General features: G+C 36.4%; 3 protein-coding genes across 4 annotated transcripts in view; 2 read left to right on the top strand and 1 right to left on the bottom strand.

Moving 5' to 3' along the window:
• The window catches only part of LOC113237145 (splicing factor 3B subunit 1), a 37557-nt gene extending 27288 nt beyond the window's left edge, over positions 1 to 10269 (top strand). Inside the window, exons 12-21 of the mRNA XM_026473444.1 lie at positions 4591 to 4749; positions 4964 to 5256; positions 5925 to 6083; positions 6460 to 6648; positions 6887 to 7069; positions 7337 to 7515; positions 7775 to 8020; positions 8223 to 8435; positions 8700 to 8916; positions 10008 to 10269. Of these exons, the coding sequence (XP_026329229.1) occupies positions 4591 to 4749; positions 4964 to 5256; positions 5925 to 6083; positions 6460 to 6648; positions 6887 to 7069; positions 7337 to 7515; positions 7775 to 8020; positions 8223 to 8435; positions 8700 to 8916; positions 10008 to 10166 (1997 nt within the window). The 3' untranslated portion in view covers positions 10167 to 10269. The remainder of the gene's footprint in view (positions 1 to 4590; positions 4750 to 4963; positions 5257 to 5924; positions 6084 to 6459; positions 6649 to 6886; positions 7070 to 7336; positions 7516 to 7774; positions 8021 to 8222; positions 8436 to 8699; positions 8917 to 10007) is intronic.
• Positions 10270 to 10899: 630 nt separating this feature from the next.
• On the bottom strand, positions 10900 to 16310 carry LOC113237387 (tectonin beta-propeller repeat-containing protein). The gene is made up of 5 exons (XM_026473818.1): positions 13308 to 16310; positions 13023 to 13232; positions 12760 to 12846; positions 12333 to 12654; positions 10900 to 11809 (listed from the first exon to the last, which is right to left on the bottom strand). The coding sequence occupies exons 1-5, from the start codon at positions 16308 to 16310 to the stop codon at positions 11631 to 11633; spliced, it is 3801 nt and encodes a 1266-aa protein (XP_026329603.1). The 3' UTR covers positions 10900 to 11630.
• Positions 11805 to 19371, top strand: LOC113237388 (mpv17-like protein 2). 2 transcript variants are annotated; one of them, XM_026473820.1, is made up of 4 exons: positions 11805 to 11835; positions 17631 to 17764; positions 17950 to 18081; positions 18204 to 19370. In XM_026473820.1, the coding sequence occupies exons 1-4, from the start codon at positions 11820 to 11822 to the stop codon at positions 18396 to 18398; spliced, it is 477 nt and encodes a 158-aa protein (XP_026329605.1). In that variant the 5' UTR covers positions 11805 to 11819; the 3' UTR covers positions 18399 to 19370. The 2 variants fall into 2 exon arrangements, with proteins under 2 accessions (XP_026329605.1, XP_026329604.1); XM_026473819.1 differs by lacking the exon at positions 11805 to 11835 and adding an exon at positions 16896 to 17099 and having other exon boundaries at positions 18204 to 19371.
• The last annotated feature ends 911 nt before the right edge of the window (positions 19372 to 20282 follow it).

The raw sequence follows: 20282 nt of genomic DNA, 5'->3' as shown, positions 1-20282 counted from the left end.
ATAAAATCCTATTTTATGCACTAGAGCATAAAATCCTATTTTATGCAGCCCACACTCAGCATAAATACGAACTTTAAGAGCACGAGACGTGAAAAAAAGTTTTGTTTTCACATGATAACAGTTTAAGTTTACAGCTTGTACACTGTTGGTTACATTTAAAAATAGAATAAGAATACATAGTATGAAAATGTCTTTATTACCTTCACAAAAGAAACTTATATGCCTATGGTCCTCACATATTCCCGAACCCTGTTTCGTTTGTGAAAGTCTGGTGTCTATGCTAGGATTAACCTGTGTTATAGAGCACCAGGCTCTCACCCTTACACCTCTTAGCAGATCGAAGAAAGATAGGCATAAGATATGAAGACACATGTAGTTATACAATTACAAAAGGATGTGTGTACTTAAATAATGGAGTATATAACCAGAAATAGAGACGAAATAAGGCCCATGTATTCATGGTAACACATTAGCGATACAGCTCTTATAAATATCAACTCTCCTTTGCACTGAAATATAGACAGGCCAACTACTGACCTGTGTGTACGTCTCCGTATATTCCAAAAAATATTCTGTATTTATTGTAATAAAGATAATATCTCTAACAATGCCGTGCTGTTCGGTGGTGTAGGAAAAACAGCAAAACATCTAATTACAAAACAAACGGAATCACGTTTCATCAGTAATTAAATATTAAATATGTAATTTTGCAATTTTCGTCTATTATAGGAAAGCTCAAGTTAACTGGTCGATTTGAAGTGAAACAGTTGACGACACTCGTCAATTGTTTCGAACTCGGACTGGCCAATCGGAGCGCAGTTGTCACAGTAATGATATGGTAGAATAGTTTTCAAACAAATTTAAAAGACATTGTTGATGCTTGTCCGTAGGCAGCCAGGCAGGTTTCCTTCCTTTATTTTATTTTAAGGTATGATAGTAGATGGTTGTATGGTCTTCAATGAATTATTTTTAATTAAATTTGACTGATGTATTTATTTTTAAAATGTATGAAAAAGAACAAAGTACAATGCGTATGGTTATGAGATATGTCGTCGAATGATGACCCTTGATTCCCCTCGCGCCGCTCGCCTCCCCCCGCCATGGTTCGAGTTGGATCGCGCTGCCGCTTGATGGCGTTACGCGTTAACAGACATTTCTTCTCTATTTTTGGTTATATACTCGATCACTTAAATAGTTATAAAGTAAGCAAAATGAAAATTAACTGTTGTTAAATTAGTTTTAAATACATTGGAAAATTATTGTTAGTATGTTTTGTTGAAAGTGCGTGCGTGCGTGCGTGCGTGCGTGCGTGCGTGCGTGCGTGCGTGCGTGCGTGCGTGCGTGCGTGCGTGCCTGCGTGCGTGCGTGCGTGCGTACGTGCGTGCGTGCGTGTGTGTGTGTGTGTGTGTGATGTGTCATGTTGAAGTGCAATTTTATTAATGTTTTTTTTTGTGATACTGTGAATTTCGAATTTATGTGTTAGGTGACAATCTGTAATAATTTTTCTATACCATCATAGTCGTGAGATTCTAACAATTTCTTAAGGAGTATCTTAAATTGACGGTTATTGGACTTTTTGATATTTTTTACCTTTTTACTTAGCACATTGTAAATACGAGGCGCTATGAAACTGTATTGTCTTTGTTCAAATTTTACTCTTTGTAAATGGGACTGGGCAGAGATTGCGTCTTTGACTAGTGACAGGTAAGGAGGGAATGATTTGTTTATGGTAACGGCGTAAACATTTTTCTTATACTTAGTGCTTGAGATTTTTCATACCATTGAGAGGTCGGACATCTATATGGAAGTTTCAACAAGACTTTTAGTACGACTCTTTGCGCTCTTTCCGCTTCTGTTAATTGTGTCTTGGCAGCGCTGCCCCAAGTACATATGCAATATGTTACAATTGACTCGCCGAGAGCTTTATAAACTTGTATTAGTAATTTATGATCCGCCACTTGTTTTAAATTTTTGAACATATATATTAGCCTCCTGATACGGTGCTGAAATCAGAGTTACATGTGAGTCCCAACGTAAGTGTTGTTCAAGATGTACGCCTAAATATCTGAGTGTGGTTGTTCTTTCGAGAGTTATGCATGAGCACACAGTGTTAGTATCAATGAGTGATCTATTACATGGGTAGGTATGAATTTTAACTGTAAATGAACTGTCTGGTGATAAAGCAGCAGTTTTGCTGAAACATAAATATTTATTTTTTGTTGTGTTTAATGACAGTAGATTGTCTTCGAACCAAGAGGTTACTTTGGCCATGCCAATCTCAGCTCGAGAATGAGTACTCTGCCAATTGTCACCATGAAAGATTATAACTGTGTCGTCAGCAAACATAATAATCTCTGCATTATCAAGTTGCATCTCGCATAACTCATTTATATAAATAATAAATAACGATGCACTAAGAGAGCTACTTTGAGGAATTCCGTATGAATTTGTCATTTCGTCACTGAAGTGTGCGCCTAAGCGTATACTTTGCGATCGATTATGTAGATAGTCATTGAACCAGTGCCACTGGTTTCCTCTAATACCAATGTTTTCAAGCCGGGTTAACAGGATTGGTACAGAAATCGTATCAAATGCTTTCTGCAGATCGAGAAAGACACCGATACATTTTTCACCTTTGTACCTAGGTATGTGGCAACAAGTGATGTTAGTTTTAATACAGCATCTTCACTATAGCGGTTTGAACGGAAACCGTATTGACTGTCTGCAAATAAATTATTTTTCTCTACATATTGATATATTCTTTTATTCACTGATTTTTCTAAAACTTTTGAGAGAGTTGGAAGTATTGATATTGGCCGATTTGTGGGGAGATTTTTATCCCCTGATTTAAATATTGGTGTTATAAGAGCTTTTTTAAATCTATGTATCTACTTACGTAATTTGACTACGATCGCTGCGTCTAGGCTGGAATTGCCCGAGATCTCGTAATCACTGTGTGGTAGGTAGGCATTGACCTACCAATAAATGGACGTCTGGTTCGCGCTAAAAAGTGTCCGCACCTATAGGGCGTTTAAATCACATACAGAGCGTCAATCGCGCAACAGTCTTTGTTTGTTCGACTGACAGCGCGGTTGTCAATCATGTAGTACCATTTATAATAATAACTTGTAAAAACTACTGAAATAAAGTGTAAAATCAGGTTTTTGTATCATATTTTCACTAAACAAATATATTGTGTTATGATAGTTCTCATTTAAAAGTGTTATTTTGTACAGTTGTATGGTATTTAATTTACATATATTTTAATCGTAAATATAAATTACAAAAGCACACAAAATAATCAAATAGCTAACTGTCCTTTTTCTACACATTGCATGCGCAAAAGATGGAAAGAGACCCATTACCTCAATTTCAAGAAGCTTATATAAACTTCTTGGTCATTTTCAATTGTTCGAACCACAAGCGATTGCAATATTTAGAACAAAGAAACTATAGAGTCGCTTTGATTTTAATCTTATTTTTAAAATGATTTTTTTATTAAACGTTTGCAATAAGTAACAAAATATTGTTGTATCCGTTTTACGGCTTGGGATTACCTATCAGAAGTCAGAAAATACGTTTGCCCGAATGACGTTAGCTCGAATTTTCGTAATGCCAAATGTATTTTTTAGGAATATTACAAAAGAAAAGCTAATTTTGTCTTTGTGAAAAGCATCAAAATTACTCGAAAGCGTAACGGTTAAAAAACTTTTATAAATCTGTTTTCGGAATTACGGATATTTGAGTCTACGTTTAGTTGGAATATCGGTACATTTCTTATAGTACACGCTTATTTTCACATTGGTTGTAATATTTGTATGTATGTATCTGCCCAACTCTTTATTATTTCTTTAAGTGAATGTGTACAAAATTCGACAATAATAATATATATAAAAATTAATTAATATTTACGATAAAAGCTACTCCATTACTCTTGTGTTCAGGTAATTTTCAGTGGAAGCTAAATATGGTACATTTTGTTAAATTTCTAGTAGACGCTGAATAGGGTGTTTTTGGGCCCTTAAATTGTTGCAAGTAAAATTTGGCAGTACTGCAATGACGTTACAATTTAAATTAAATATTTTAGTTTTTTATATTTCGTTACATGTCACGTTTTTTATGATACTAAACGAGTCGTGCGCCTGATGGTAAGCGACACGCCTGCGACAGTTGCAGTGGCACTCGAGAGCTTTAAATCTCAAAGATTTTAGAGGCACCGCCACTGCGCCAGTCGCCCTGAGACATTAATTGAAAAGACCTATGTGCCTGTAATTTCACCAGCTCCCTTGGCCCTGCCTTTTTTGCCTTGCCTTCAGGGTGACGGGCGGAGTGGCAGTGCCCCTCAAGATTTTGGCGCTTTAAAGCTCTGAGTGGCACTGCAACTGTTATGGACAGGCGTGTAGCTTACCATCACGCGCATGACTTGTTCGCCCCGACATTTGATATTATATTAAAAAAAATAAGAAATAAATAAATAATGATATAGTAATCAATTTTATTGACCAAAAAAACCACTTTTCCTTTTCCTAGGCGCACTAACTTAACGCAATGTATTTGAAATGTTAATAATTTACTTATACTTTTTTGTAGGTATCCCCTCACTCCTGCCGTTTTTAAAAGCCGTGTGTCGCTCGAAGAAGTCATGGCAAGCACGTCATACCGGCATCAAGATTGTGCAACAGATCGCCATTCTTATGGGATGCGCTATATTGCCACATTTGAAGTCGCTTGTCGAAATTATTGAACACGGTAAGTATTCTTTTCTATGGTTAGTCAGAAAAGTAATGAGTAAGTATAACAGGATCCCAGCAGATGAACCCACTTGGAGGCTGTAATGTATATTATCACTCAGGACGACACATTTTGACCTCACATCCCTTCACATGTTGTGACACTTAATTTGACAATGATTTGTCGTCATTCGTCATGCACTAAACAAAAACCTATTTTATTCTTTTTACAGGACTAGTAGATGAGCAACAAAAAGTTCGTACAATCACAGCTCTAGCGAGCGCCGCTCTGGCTGAAGCGGCTACGCCATACGGTATTGAATCCTTCGACTCTGTACTAAAGCCTCTGTGGAAAGGTATCCGTACACATCGCGGCAAAGGTCTAGCCGCCTTCTTAAAGGCCATTGGATACCTCATTCCACTTATGGACGCTGAGTACGCTAATTACTATACCAGAGAAGTGATGCTTATTTTGATCAGAGAGTTCCAGTCCCCTGATGAGGAAATGAAGAAGATTGTATTGAAGGTATTTTACTTGTTTAATTTGAATTTTTTGTATAGGTATCGACCAATAATGAAACCATCAACTGAAACTTTTTTTATAATACTACTAAGTGCCGGGACGAACAAGTCGTGCGCCTAGTGGTAAGCGACTCGCCTGTCCATAATAGTGCCACTCAGAGCATTAAAACACAAAGATCTGAGAAGCACGGCCACTGCCCCCGACATCCTGAGACAAGTTGACAAGTCCCATGTGCCTGTAATTTTACCAGCACCCTTACCTTTCAAAACCGGAACGCAGGAATGTGAACATTACTGCTTGGTGGCAGAAATAGGTAAGGTGGCAGTACTTGCCTGGACGAACTCTCTCACAAGGAGCTCTACAGTTACTGAATAATTTATCAACAAAATACAGCGCATCCAATCCAATAAACCTCACAGTCATAACCATAATATATCGGTCAATATATGTTTTATTTCTATCATGACTCCGTACCTGCGTGGAAGTGGTTAAAGGCTATTAACTATTAGTTTAAGATTTGAGATTTTTAAATACAGTTAAAGTATATGTCTATTTTTAAACCTCTATCGACAATACAAACATTTCCTTTCATTGTCTACTGTTTGTTGTTCTGATTTCTGCGTCGAAAAGTTCATAATTAACTGAATTATGTGATTATTGATAAATCACAGGTAGTGAAGCAGTGCTGTGGCACCGACGGCGTGGAACCCCAGTACATCATGGACGAGATCCTACCACACTTCTTCAAACATTTCTGGAACCACCGAATGGCATTGGACAGGCGTAACTACCGCCAGCTTGTTGATACTACGGTTGAGATTGCAAACAAAGTACGTTAGTTTTTTTTAAACTTATTAAGCTCTAAACCCATTGCATGTAACAAGAGAATCAAATGTTGTGATCTATTTTTAAATCACTTTTGATTGGATCCAAAAAATTTGACTTATAGTCGCCAGGGATAGCTGTTCTTCGTCATTATACTTAAATTTAAAACAGAAGTGATTATGGTCGGAAAAGCCACTGTTGTAGTTTCGATCTAACTATTTTGTACATATCGACAGTTTTCTCCCGTTATATTCTCGTCCAAAAAAGTTATTTTTATTACTTTTAAAATAATAGAGAGTAGCAGAAAAACATACGCATGTACACATGAGGAAAACCGAGAAGGTCCCTTTTTTGAAGTCTAAAGTTTTATTTGTAATTCAGGTGGGCGCATCAGAAATAATAAACCGCATCGTTGACGACTTGAAGGACGATAATGAACAGTACAGGAAGATGGTGATGGAATCGATCGAGAAGATCCTCGCTAACCTCGGTGCAGCAGACATCGATTCCAAGCTCGAGGAGGCGCTCATTGACGGCATACTTTATGCATTCCAAGAACAGACTACGGAGGTGAGTGTTTAGTATGTTGTAGTGTATAAATAATAACACATTAACGGCTAACGGCAGGGTTAGCCGTTAATGCTTTATTCCTGGGTCTCAATTTCCAATGTTGTTTGTCATTTAGATGCAGGTTAGATTAATATCTAGCTGGGTATGACTCTGGTTGTTGTCCTATAGCTATATATTGATTTTTTAATTTATTAAGATTGCAACGTAAAATAATTGTAGCATATATTTCAATTCGCAGGACGTAGTTATGCTGAACGGATTCGGCACGATCGTGAATCAGCTAGGCAAGCGCGTGAAGCCGTACCTGCCGCAAATCTGCGGTATTATTTTGTGGCGGATGAACAACAAATCCGCTAAGGTGCGCCAGCAGGCCGCGGACTTGATTTCGCGGATTGCTGTCGTCATGAAAACTTGTCAGGAGGTAAGGACGTAACTGTGAATCATATCATATGTATGTATAATCATATGTTGACAAATCATTGGTCCTGTTTTTGGTTCATCGTTTTTTCTCGAATAAAATATTTGTAAAAGCAGCTACTTATTTAATAACCTTTTTTGGATTTAGGATTTTTCAGCATTATTTATTTTACTAAATATTATTATTATTATTTTACTTTCTTTAAATCTTTAATAATAATGGATTTACAATAAACACATTGGTTAAAACAGTCTACCTCTTTTCTAACAGGAAAAACTCATGGGACATCTCGGAGTCGTGCTATACGAGTACCTCGGAGAAGAATATCCCGAAGTTCTGGGATCGATCTTGGGCGCTCTCAAAGCAATTGTCAACGTCATCGGTATGACTAAGATGACACCGCCTATTAAAGATCTTTTGCCCAGGCTTACACCGATTCTTAAGAACAGGTGAGTTACTTTTTTTGCGTAATTTCATCACGGCGCCGATTATTTCTTTAGCGACTTTTAGGTGATTTTCTTTTGTCGAAAAATTTCAATCCAAGCACCTCTATCCCATTTTTTTACTATTAATAAGTAAATAATACTGATTTATATAAATACTTCTTTTATATACTATATTTATGCAAACTGGAATCTTTATCAAACTTTAAATATGTTTTTAGCCACATTGACTATACAACTTTAACGTGTCATTTACCTTTCACAGACACGAGAAAGTACAAGAGAATTGCATTGACCTAGTCGGTCGCATCGCAGATCGAGGGCCTGAGTTTGTGTCAGCCAGGGAGTGGATGAGAATATGCTTCGAGTTATTGGAGCTTCTCAAGGCGCACAAAAAGGCCATCAGACGAGCTACTGTCAATACTTTCGGCTACATCGCCAAAGCCATCGGCCCACACGATGTTTTGGCAACTTTACTCAATAACTTGAAAGTACAAGAACGACAAAACAGGTAGACTATTGTTGACCGCAATTATTCTAATCTTTTATTCACAGTAGAACTAATGATTAATATTCACCAATATCAACCTAATGCTGATTTCAGTTATTCCAAGCGCCCAATTGGGCTCATAAATAATGTAATGTAAATAATTATTTACATGTATCAGTGCAATTTTGGCTATAAATTAATATTTTTTATTTATCTTTCACAGAGTATGTACAACAGTCGCCATTGCCATAGTAGCGGAAACGTGTTCCCCGTTCACAGTCCTTCCGGCTCTGATGAACGAGTACAGAGTACCAGAATTAAACGTGCAAAATGGTGTACTGAAATCACTGTCGTTCTTGTTCGAGTACATCGGCGAAATGGGCAAGGACTATATTTACGCTGTATGTCCGTTGCTTGAAGATGCCCTTATGGACAGGTGTGTATATTTTTACTTATTTCTGATACGCTTTTATTAACATTTGTGTCCATTCTGGCTCTACTAATTAAACAAATATAACTTCATAAACCTATCTGAAAATCCATTTGCATTTTACAAGTGTACAAGTAGTGTGTTTTACAAGGGTCTATAAGTAAAAAAACTTTTTTTTGAGAATTACATATTTTTAGTACAACTTGTATATTGTAGGTAATATATTTGAGTAACCACTAAACTAATTTACATTAATTACAAATTTTTTAGAGATCTAGTGCACCGGCAAACGGCGTGCGCAGCGATAAAACACATGGCTCTCGGCGTGTTCGGGTTCGGTTGCGAAGACGCGCTGGTGCACTTATTGAACCACGTGTGGCCCAATATATTTGAGACTTCGCCGCATCTTGTACAAGCGTTTATGGACGCCGTTGAAGGCATGCGAGTCGCACTCGGTCCTATCAAGATACTGCAGTATGCTTTACAGGTAGGTTACCTCCTTCAGTCTTATTTACCGGAAATTGCTAGAATACGCAAAGCAAACCAGTAGAGCCCATCCCCACGTCCTTGATGCCTGGCATTCTAAGAGCACCTTCAAATTAGACACTCGTAGAAGCGCTGCAGAGGCGCGACTGTGGCGCTTCAGCCGCACGTCTACAGCGCTTCAATAATTTATAACAGGCTTCAAAAAACTGGAGGTTCTTAATTCGTCTTTTTTTTTGTATGTACTGTTACGCGATAACTCCCGCATTTGTGAACCGATTTTGATGGTTCTTTTTTTGTTGGAAAGACGGTACCTCATTAGTCCCATTTAAATTTGAACACTATCGCACTGCTAATACAATAGTGCATTAAGTCAAAAAGTGTATTGTCTCAGAATCGAAAAACGAATTACTCGTTTCCCGTGAAAGATAATTATAATGTATGTATAGGTTATAGTTTATTACAAACAATTACCTACTTGCGTTGCCTAAAAATATTCCACTTCTAAGGGTGGCAAAGTAGTAGATGAATCCGGTTTCGCGCACTTTCTGGTGACAGCTTTCAATAAAACTTGGCAAATAGATTTAATTCCACGAACTTTCAAGGTCGACATTGGCGCTGCAACTGCACTTCTAAATATTTTATGAAAATGAGTAGTGGCGCCACTAATTTGAAAGCGCTCTAAGACCACGCAGGCATCACGTTCAGACCCGCAAGATGTGGAATGGTGTCCCCACTGAAGTATTTTCTTGCACCGTGACGTGGGGTTCTTCAAAGAGCGAGTCAACAGGCCTCTCCAAGGTTGGCAAGGCGTAGGCAGTTACTCTGATGTTGCAGATGTCCATGGGCGACGATGAGCACCTCCCATCAAGTGGTTCCTCTGCTCGTTTGCTTCCTACTTTACATAAAAATACAAAAAGATTTTCTCAACGGCCGAGAAAAATCAGAAGTTCTGCATGCCCACTTTTGTGTTTTCCTGTAATCTTAGGCTGAAATTTAAACTAATTTACAAGTATAGATAAAATTACAAAGTTCATTTCGTATATCATTCGTAACAAACTTCAATCGGCTAATTTTCTATTTTATTATTTCCAGGGTCTATTCCATCCAGCTCGTAAAGTTCGCGATGTGTACTGGAAAATCTACAACACCCTTTACATTGGCGGGCAAGACGCGCTCGTGGCCGGTTACCCGCGGTTACAAAACGACCCTAACAACCACTATGTTAGATATGAGCTAGATTATATGTTGTAATTTTATTATGTACTATCAATATTAAATTAGAGCGTGGTACGACGGATTCGTTTCATTTCTGTCGTTTTGTCTTTGCCAGGTTTGTATATCTTGAAAGAACTCCTGTTATTGGCTTATTATATTGTTAATTTAGTTTGGGAATTTCTATTAACGGAAAAGAGCCTTCTCCATTCCTTTTACAATATCAATATTAGCACGTAATTTACGTCATCAAATACTTTTTGTAAAAATATCGGTTGACATATCTATACATTCCTTGTGAACAGTTGTAACTAACAGCACACATGTTTGCTAATGGGAACACTTGTATCGTAAAGTTTGGGAGTGATTTTGAGGAGACCTTTGCTTTCTAGTGGATCAATTTGACCACACCGTAGTAAATACTAGATTTTCATTATACTTCAGTTTATTGATAGAATAATGTTTTTCGTTACGTCCTGTAATAATACGTTCGTTAAGCCTTAAATATTGGAAACTGTGGCTTGCTATTACGTGGAAGCAATACCGAAATGTATAGTTCCAAATTTGCTGTCCATTTTTCCTTAAAATTGTTTTTGATGAATTGATTTTACGACTGGTGTGTTGAGCTATTCCAATAAAATACATTATAAATAAAGTATATCAATATTATATAATATCATTTATTTCCCCAAGCACAAGCTTTATAATCTTGGTATATGACTGCTACATTTTCACTTAAATTTATTCTAGTAAAAGTTTTTATAATGAAACATAAGATTGACTAGAAAATTAAACTCTTAACGCTAATTCTTAATATTACGATTAACTTGTCCTTAAAACTTAATTGAAAAAAGGAATGTTTTAAATCGAATGTTTATGTAACTTAATATCACACGTAATTTTTAAAAATGCCTCGAAAAATACTTTATTCGGAAGATTCATCAACATAAGCAGATCATAAGTTTGTGTGATAATTATTTTTGTACGTAAAATTATAATTACACAAACCAGCCTTCACATTTATACAGAGTATTATTAAGACATGATCCAATACTGAAAATGAACATAGTTTTATATTCGAACGATAAATTCCGTCGCCTTCCCATGATACATATGATTATGCGACCACAAGATGTTAGCAGAGCACTAGAGTACGAAGGAGGTGAGATAGAGCACTGAGCAAATGGTGCGCTGTAGGCGCAAGATGGTATGTTCATCCTTTTGTATGTACAATTGCGGTAGTACCTAATCGTCGAATATCATATACCACAATCTGGTTCGAACAGAATAAAGATTTTGAATCTGCTGATACTTCTCCGAAACGCTGTCGACACGATTGGATGATTTATGCAATTTAGTTACAACAGCTAATACAATCCTTCAAAGTGGTCGCTGTTAGCCTTTCAGCAATATACACGCAATTCTTGAGAGCTGCCGTCTCATAAATATCTTATTTGAGTACTTCAGGATAAGTTAGCACTAAACGTATTAGAAAGTCTTTGGTTATTGAGGATAACCTCTTGAAGTGACGTGTACAAATGAACCGGAAAGTACACGCTGCCACGCAATGCCGACGGGGTTGTCTGCGGTGACGCCGAGCCGTCTTTGAATCGCCCCGTCGGAACTCACCGCCCACACTTCGTGATCCATACAAGACACGTGCTTGAAAGTCATTTCGCAATCTAAAAACACATGTACATTATAATAGGTATGTAACTGCTATTATTAGTAATAATAAAGTCAATAGAAGGTCGTTTAGCAATTTCCACGAGGGTGTCGGGTACATACACAAACAAACATTAGCAAAGAAATTTAAATATACTACAAATATATTTTAACGCGCGCCAAAAGGATAATCATTCATTTTCTTTCTCATTTATTAGTTATTATAAATAAACATGCAATACTATTTTAGAATTCTACTTCACTATTGCTGTCATACTTCACAATAGTCTATTAGTTTCATTCGAAACTTATATTTTGTTTTAATACCAGTTATCCATCCAGTCAATAACAACGTATCATATTGCTTAACCACGCTCTTGAATAGCATATATGCCTATGACACCTAAACTACATTTCATGCAAGTACTGTACCTCTATCATATCTTTGGGAATGACTATCCTTCCGCTTGTTCACACCCTTTGACCCTTTTAACTGACCTTGTAAAGCAAGGGTCTTCAGCAGCATCAGTACATTATTACCTGACAAACACTTCCACTGCTTGCCGTCTTGCTGCTGCTTTGTTATGTCAGTTCTTACAGCAACAGCACCATTGGAAAGTACGACCCAGGCGGCGCAATTTGTCAGCGAAACAGATTTAACGCCTCCACTTGTTTTATGTACATATGGAATATTGCAATTTGGTGCCTCTATAAGCTTCCAGACAGTGCCGCCTGGATTATCCTTGGATACGCCATCTCGATAGTATAGTTCTCCTTTTCGACCAATCGACCATATAATGTTGTTGCATATACTGATTGCAACTAGAGCTTGCGGGCTGTTTACATGTTCCCAGTGTACACCCTAAAATTCATACAAGGAAATTCATACGTCAGTTACTAAGCTTTTTATAGTAAGGTGCTTGCTTTATCAATCACGCTTTAACAGAATATGGATGGAAATACTTACGGCAGGTGTGGCAGTGGTTACCCCAGTTCGAAAAATAGCTTCACCACCTAACGTGATAGCCCAGATTGCGACTTCGTCATTTTCACTCTGAAATGCAGAATCAATTTGAAACTACTGAAAAAAAAAATTTAATTCAGCATTTCGTGTTCAGTGCTCATGTTTTAGCATAAATGCTTAAGACAATTTCGTTTTATCCTGCAGTAATGAAAGCGATACCACTACTGGACGTGAGAGATGTTTTGTTCTATATTAGTTGGCGTTACCCATAAAGTAATATCCAATAAAGCAGTGCTGCCTGCTCGTGACCAAGGGCCTTCCGTGACGACTTGTGCCTTTCTGTACCACCGTCGCCGGCGCACGCAATCGGTAAAAATTTTTTTGCCATGATATGGAGCAGGGAAATCTGTTGCATATTGCCATCCATCACTGTCTACTCCACCTGGAGTGTTGTAATCCACCATCCACTCTGATATCTAAAAATTTGATAAATTTTATAGTAGGTGTATTTGATAAGTACATTTACAACACACGCTTTCATGAAATCTTACCCAGTGCCAATTGCGATTAAGCAATTTTGTATGTTCCCGGGTGCGTTTAAGTTTCCCTGTTACATCACTCCACATGTAACGATCAGTAGGCAAACCAGTTGATGTATAACCAGAAATAGGATTCCAGCGTTGATTTTCATACACACAGTAGGTTTGCGTATCTGTCATTGAATGTATGCCGTCATTTCCACCAAGGCCCTTAAGAACTCCACCACCCCATCCACCAGTGTAAACCCAAACTCTATGATCATGAGATATGCCCCAAACTACTCCGTTTTGGCAACATTCCACCTTCTTTAAATAACCTCCCATCAATCGCCAATACATATCTTCTGGTCCTATGATTGGATTAGTTGTGCAATATTCCATAGTATATAGTTTCACAGCTCCAAGCACTGATACAGTTGTTATTCTTTCTGGACTGAGTCTGTGCTCATAAAAGCAGAAACTCTTATCATTTAGAAGTACTCTAAAACCTTGAACATCACATATTATCTTTATAGAAAATTCTTGACCACGGGTTAAAGGCAATGGGTGACGCTCTTCTGTACCCCAGCTGCCAAAAATCTTTGTGTTACAAACAACAGTATTCTGATCAAATCTAATATTAAAATGGAATGGTATCTCAGTAACTTCAGTCTCTATTTTATGTCTTTGTTTCTTAACTTCTGGACCTTGTAAGTTGACATGTAATCTGTGTATTTCATCAAATAAGCTGCCTGTGAGTTTAAGAGAGCTGCCAGGAGGAAAATTATTGTGCAAGTCAGTTGAAAAACCAGACACAATGTCTTTTCCAAGCACTTGAAATTCTTTAATATGTGAATCATTTTCTGGATTTTGCTTTGATTTTGGATCCCAATTGAGTATGTCTCCAGAACCCGAAACTGCCCACACAGAATTAGCTGATGGTCTGCCTGAAAGTCCGTTAATTTGTGATGTAATACCCACAAGAACACAAAGCCATTCTTCCTGTTCCATTTCAGAGATAAATTGTATTGTAATGGAGTCTTTATTCTGATGTGGAATAGAAAGGGTAATTCTGGGACTTCCTGGCTCTGATGTCGACGTTATGCAGGTCACTTCTCTCAAATTTAAAATAAATTTGATTGTGCCATCTGGTTGGAAAACAGACAAAGTTCCAGTGTTTTCTAGTTCATGCCAATATAAGGATAGAATGCAATCCTCATATGAATGAATAGCACTAACTAATCTGGCTTCACAACTTCTAGTCCATCCCTTCTCTTCAATAGCTACTCCATATTGTGACATGTCTAAGTCATGGGTATTATTTCTGTTCTTTAACAGGTCTAATATTTGTAGTCTCCATTTAGCAGAAAGATCTGTATTGCTAACATTATGAGAATCTGTAAACCAATGTGGTACTTGCATAACATCTACTGAGCAAGCTCCAGCATCAACAAATGCCCATGTTGTGTCACAGGTGCCCCAAGCCGTTTGTCCTACATCATCATCAAAGTACATTCCTGAATCAACATCAAACACACTGCTATCACTATCAGGCTGTGCTTCCATGCCAACAACTGACCCTACACTCCTTACTGGACTCCATGCTCTAGGATTCTTCAAAGTGGTCTCATAGCTCTTACCAGTTAAATCTATATTTTCAACATTTGTTTGTCCTTTTGGTCGGGATTCTCTTGGAGGTTTTATTGGAAGTGTATGTTCAATAGGTGCAGAGTGAGATTCCTCCCAAGAATTCCTCAAATTAATATTTGACTTCAGCTCTGGTGCAGCTTCATTTAGGGTGTTGAGGCTGTGATGTTTATTACTGTTAGAGGCAGAGGAGATCACACTAACTGTACTAGAAGTGCGGCTTAATTGCATGTTGGCTTGCACCATTCTCCATCTCTTGCCGGTCTGTTCTGCTGGTGTGATTCCACTTCTCCAGTAGATGCATTTATCTATCTCTCCAATAGCAAAAACTTGGTCATTGATTCCCACTGATATGTGGATCATATTTCCGGTGATCTCTAACCAACCAATTCCCATGGCTGATACTTCAGAGGAGCCTGCTGAATTTCCATCCACACCTTTTCGGAACCAAACCCGTGTATCAGAGCTTATAGCCCATACAGCATTAAATCCAACTGATATTACTGTAAGTTTAGCTTCACTTGGTGACTTAACTTCTAACCATGCTTCTCCTGTAAGACAATCTTTTGTGATACCTTTCCTTACAATAGCCCTTCCTGTCCACAGCAACGCCCAAACCAAGCCAGTAGGGCCTACAGAAATCTGTTTGATGTCACAGTTAGGTGGAATACTTACATTCATCCATTTTAGACCTTCAGGTGAAGTTGTACTGACACCAGATCTGTACATAACACGGCCATGAGCTGTAATTGCCCATACCGATAATGTCCCTGGTGAGGCATAAGGTATTTGATTCCCTCCAATGCTAATATCTATGAAAGGCTCTTGTGTTGGATCTTTATGCAATGGAGCTATTGCACACCATGAGTTCATTGCACTGAACTTTCTGTATCTTATCCATTTCCTTCTCCTCACACAGGACTTCCATTTTTTGACAGGCCCAAATTGTGCAGGAAAATCTACTGCATAGCTCCACCCATCATGATCTAATGGCTGGCCATCTAGGGTTAGTTCTAGCTGCCAATCTCCCTCCCACTGCCAAGCCATAGAAGGTAATCTGATTCGATCAATGCACCTGTCCTTTGTGCCATCCTGAGATGAGAAATGGTACCTGTCTGTAGGTAGAAGTCTACTACTGAAGCCTTCCAAAGGCAACCATCTCTCGTTCTCATAAGATTCTTCTTTTACGCGTATAGGTATTTCTAATCCGTGTACGTGAAGGTATATTTGCCGGTCGCCGCCGACTGCCCACAGAAAATGCGGAACAGCTGATAACGTCTTAAATTCCAAACCAAGGTACATGAACTCTCTCCAACATGATCCACTCGTTGATAATGCGTAAACTTTACCTTCATTATTGATAGAAAACAACAAGGAATTACTGGACATCGTAATGCACTTAATCTATTTTCCGACAGAAACTAAACTATCCTATTGTCACTTCAAGTTTATTCATTATGAAAACTACCACTCACTCCACAGTGCAACGTGAGCAAAACGTTTTTTTTTCCCAAATTACAAGTTATTTTGTTATATAGAATTAACAGGAAACAGCGTTAACGAAATGTTTTGTGGCAATTTTTATTCAATTTCGATTTTAGACTTTTTTAGGATTTGACATGACAATCATGACATCAAATTGCATCACAGACTATTAAAAGTCGACTTAGCATTAAACCTTAGACTATGGAAACTTCTTTTATTTTTTTCCATCCTCTAAGCATTAAACGAATGTCAAAAAATATCGTACATACATTTCTGCAGAAAATTCGAACCAAAGTAATAAAATTATTTAAGTTTTGGCAACACAGTGACTTACTGCAATGTCAATGTCATTGCTAATAAACCACTGATCGGTAAAAAATTCATAGGAACTCGTGCGCAGATTGCGCAGTCTGCGCGTCTGCTTCCTTTTGGAAAAACGCCAAAATTCAATTGACGTATATAACATAAAAATGTAAGGTCAGACCGTGCTCGTGCATTAATATGGAAATAAGCTTCTTATATAATAGTAATAATTAACACTCTAAGCGATTTATATAAGCAATAAAATGGGTGCTTTCAGTAAAATTAGAGTTGCTTTTAAAAAGTATCCTCTTTTAAGAGGAATGGCTTCGTATGGTATTATTTGGCCAATTTCTAGTTTAATTCAACAAACATTCGAAGGGAAAAATGTAGGTAAGTGGTAATTACATATAATGTTTTCTTTAAAAAAAAATTAAGTTTTATTAAATAGGATATTACTTATATGCCTTAAATCATACAAAAATAAGTAGTTTTCTATTTTGTTTAGTCATGGACTAATGAATATGGATAATTATGGACCATATATATATGGATTAAATTATCTGTTCGTAGACAGTTACGGCGTTTACCGTAAAATTAAATATAAGAACATGGTAGTACGTGGTACCCTGTTTCGCTATATATATGGATCTGAAAAACCAATTATAGGCTTTACAGTTCGATTTCCGAACACTTTTTGTGCAATTACCGTCTGCTGTTTCAAGACTTCTCGACAGAGAAGTATATATAGCATGCTAACAAAATTCAATGACTTACATTGAACATTTATGATGATTCAATATAACCACTATAGCACAAAGAAAAGTAGTGACATTTTTGTGTACAGTAAGTACTGTTAAGTACCATTTAAGTACTGTCCAAAAACGGGTTAAACTGCAGCTATGAATGTATTACCTATTCCAGAAAACTATGATTGGTTACGGTGTGCCCGTTTTGGTCTATATGGGTCTTGTTATGTAGCTCCGACGTTGTATAGCTGGTTAACTATAGCTAATATAATGTGGCCTGGCTCATCTATACGGGTTGGAATTATCAAGGTAAGAAACACAACTTGTGATCAGTTTGCTAATGTTGTAGTTGAATGCTTAAACAATTACATTTTTTTACATTCCCAACACAAGTATACATTTGCTTCTATTTACCATTGTTGAACTTATATAAATTTGATTTTTTTAAATTACTTAATTCATATTCAAGATTAATTGTGAATTCTCGTTCCCAGACATTTGTGGAAACTGTTACATACACACCATTTGCGATGTGCAGTTTCTATTTTGGTATGAGTCTTTTGGAAATGAAACCAGTTAATGAAGCTGCTGCTGAGGTTCAAGCAAAGTTTTGGCCCACATACAAGGTAGATACTCAGTAACTACGTACATGTTAATGATTAGTCAGTTTCAATTCCATTTTCATAGTATTAAAGACCATTTGAGCAATATTCTCATAATTTTTAACTTTTTAATATATACATTTCAGGTTGGAGCGTCTGTTTGGCCAGCTGTAGCTATGGTAAATTTTTGTCTCATACGTCCAAAAAACAGGGTTCCATTTATAAGTCTATGCAGCTTAGTGTGGACTTGTTTTCTTGCTTATATGAAACATTTGGACAAGGAAAAAGTTGCCGCTAAGGCAGGACAAAGCCCTGTGCAATTAATGAAAATGAATATATGAAGGTGCCAATCTGTTGAATAATTTTATTAGCAAAATCTATTTTTTTTTTTACAATTTTTTAGTAACATAATTTCCTAATGTGTCAGTCAATCAGTCTGTCAGTAATGAGTCAGTGGTGATTGGTTAATAGGAATATTGTAGTTTTGCCTCAACTTTCGACTGCAGAAAGTTATGATATATGACAAATACTACTATAACGAAACCGAAGCCAATATTAACAGACTGTATTAAATATATCGGCTATCTTGATTCCATCTGAAACACTTGTGATATTTATGTAAGAAATGCAGTTTACATTTTCGAATATTTTACGTTGGTCATAGTTTTTACATCTTGTTTATTTTTCCTATTTATTATTACTATAAAATAGTTGTTATGTTATAGGATACACTGTGATATCTCACCATGTTGTAATTTATTTGTGAACTAAGGTAGATATCTACCTATTTTTGAACATAAATATTTATCATGACATGATCAAAGATATAAAAAGTAAAAAAGTATTGTAGATTGTAATGTTGACAATCAAACAATCTCAGTACTTGGTACTTGGTGCAACGGGCTGGTATCCGCAACTCGACGACAAAGCGCCTATTTTGCGTATTAGTATCTATTATTTATCTATCTACCTATCTCAGTACTTATTTTTATTATTTGAGTATTGTTTCTAAATGCTCTCTTTGATTTAGAAAAGGAAAACATGATTGATAAAAGACAATTGTATGAAAACAGTATTTTGTTAAAGGGATAAATTAAGTACCCACCACAAAATATGCTGAAGTTTTAATAAAATGTAATGATGTTAAAGCTCATTGATAAAATGTATATAACGGAAGTGTGTGTTGATGTTTTTCTGTTCAGTATTTGCGACAGTATTGTTTTAAATTAATTATTAGTAAGTATATATTTAACAAATTGTACCATTTGCATAACATTAATGTTGTGTTAATTTATCACAATCCCTATAGTAAAATACTAGTAGTGACTATTATTAAAATATTTATTGAATTAATATTAGTAACTTGTCAGAAAACCTATGTTTAAAGTAGTACGGGTTTTGTATTATATAATGGTAAATTAAACGAAAATTTTATGAAATGTTCTTATTTCCATTTAGATTACTGTTAAAAAGTTAGTTTTTGACTTTTTCGGCATGAGATTTTAACAAAAAATTTATTGAGTTATTAATTATTCACACCTGAAGTAGACTGAGTATTTGAATTTAAAGTAATATTTAAATTCAAATACTTTGAAGTCTATGTTATTGAAGCGCAGCTAGTGAGGACGTTTCTCAACCGATATGCATGTAAAAAAATACAACTCAACAACAACTATAAGCTCAACTTTTGAATTTCGACCAGTGACCTGAGATAATTGAGGTAAAAAGTCACCACGTTAAGTATATGGGAAAAATATCAAATTGTAAAATTTTGCGCGCACTTGAAAACTGTGAAATAAGAAAGACTGCTACGCTTCATTTCGCTTTTGTTTTGGTTAAATTGAAGTTGAAGTTGCACATTGCAGTTACTGTAAGCAATGAAGAATCAATCGTACTGTAAATTCACACATAATATATATAATCCGTGACATTATACATATGTAGCCTTTAAGCGCATATCTTCACTATACACAATGTTAGCAAAATTGTTCTATCTAATTATGGCAACACTATTGATGAAGCTGAGTAAAACAAAGTCCGTTTACGTTCTGAAAGTGAAATGTTTTCGGTTTTCGTGAAAGAATACTGTTGGTTAATTTTTCGAAAAATTTCAATAGTGGATATTTTTTTTTTTGAAAATTCCCAAAAATTTTGGAAAAATATAATTTCGAATGCTCTTAATTAATATGTTCTTCGTCTAAAAATAAGTTTTGAAGTTCTATTTA

The sequence above is a fragment of the Hyposmocoma kahamanoa genome, unplaced genomic scaffold (assembly GCF_003589595.1).
Source record: "Hyposmocoma kahamanoa isolate Upper Pololo Valley unplaced genomic scaffold, ASM358959v1 93, whole genome shotgun sequence".
NCBI lineage: Eukaryota > Metazoa > Arthropoda > Insecta > Lepidoptera > Cosmopterigidae > Hyposmocoma > Hyposmocoma kahamanoa.
The sequence above is the reverse complement of the archived record's forward strand: the minus strand, read 5'-3'. Positions and strand labels throughout refer to the sequence as shown.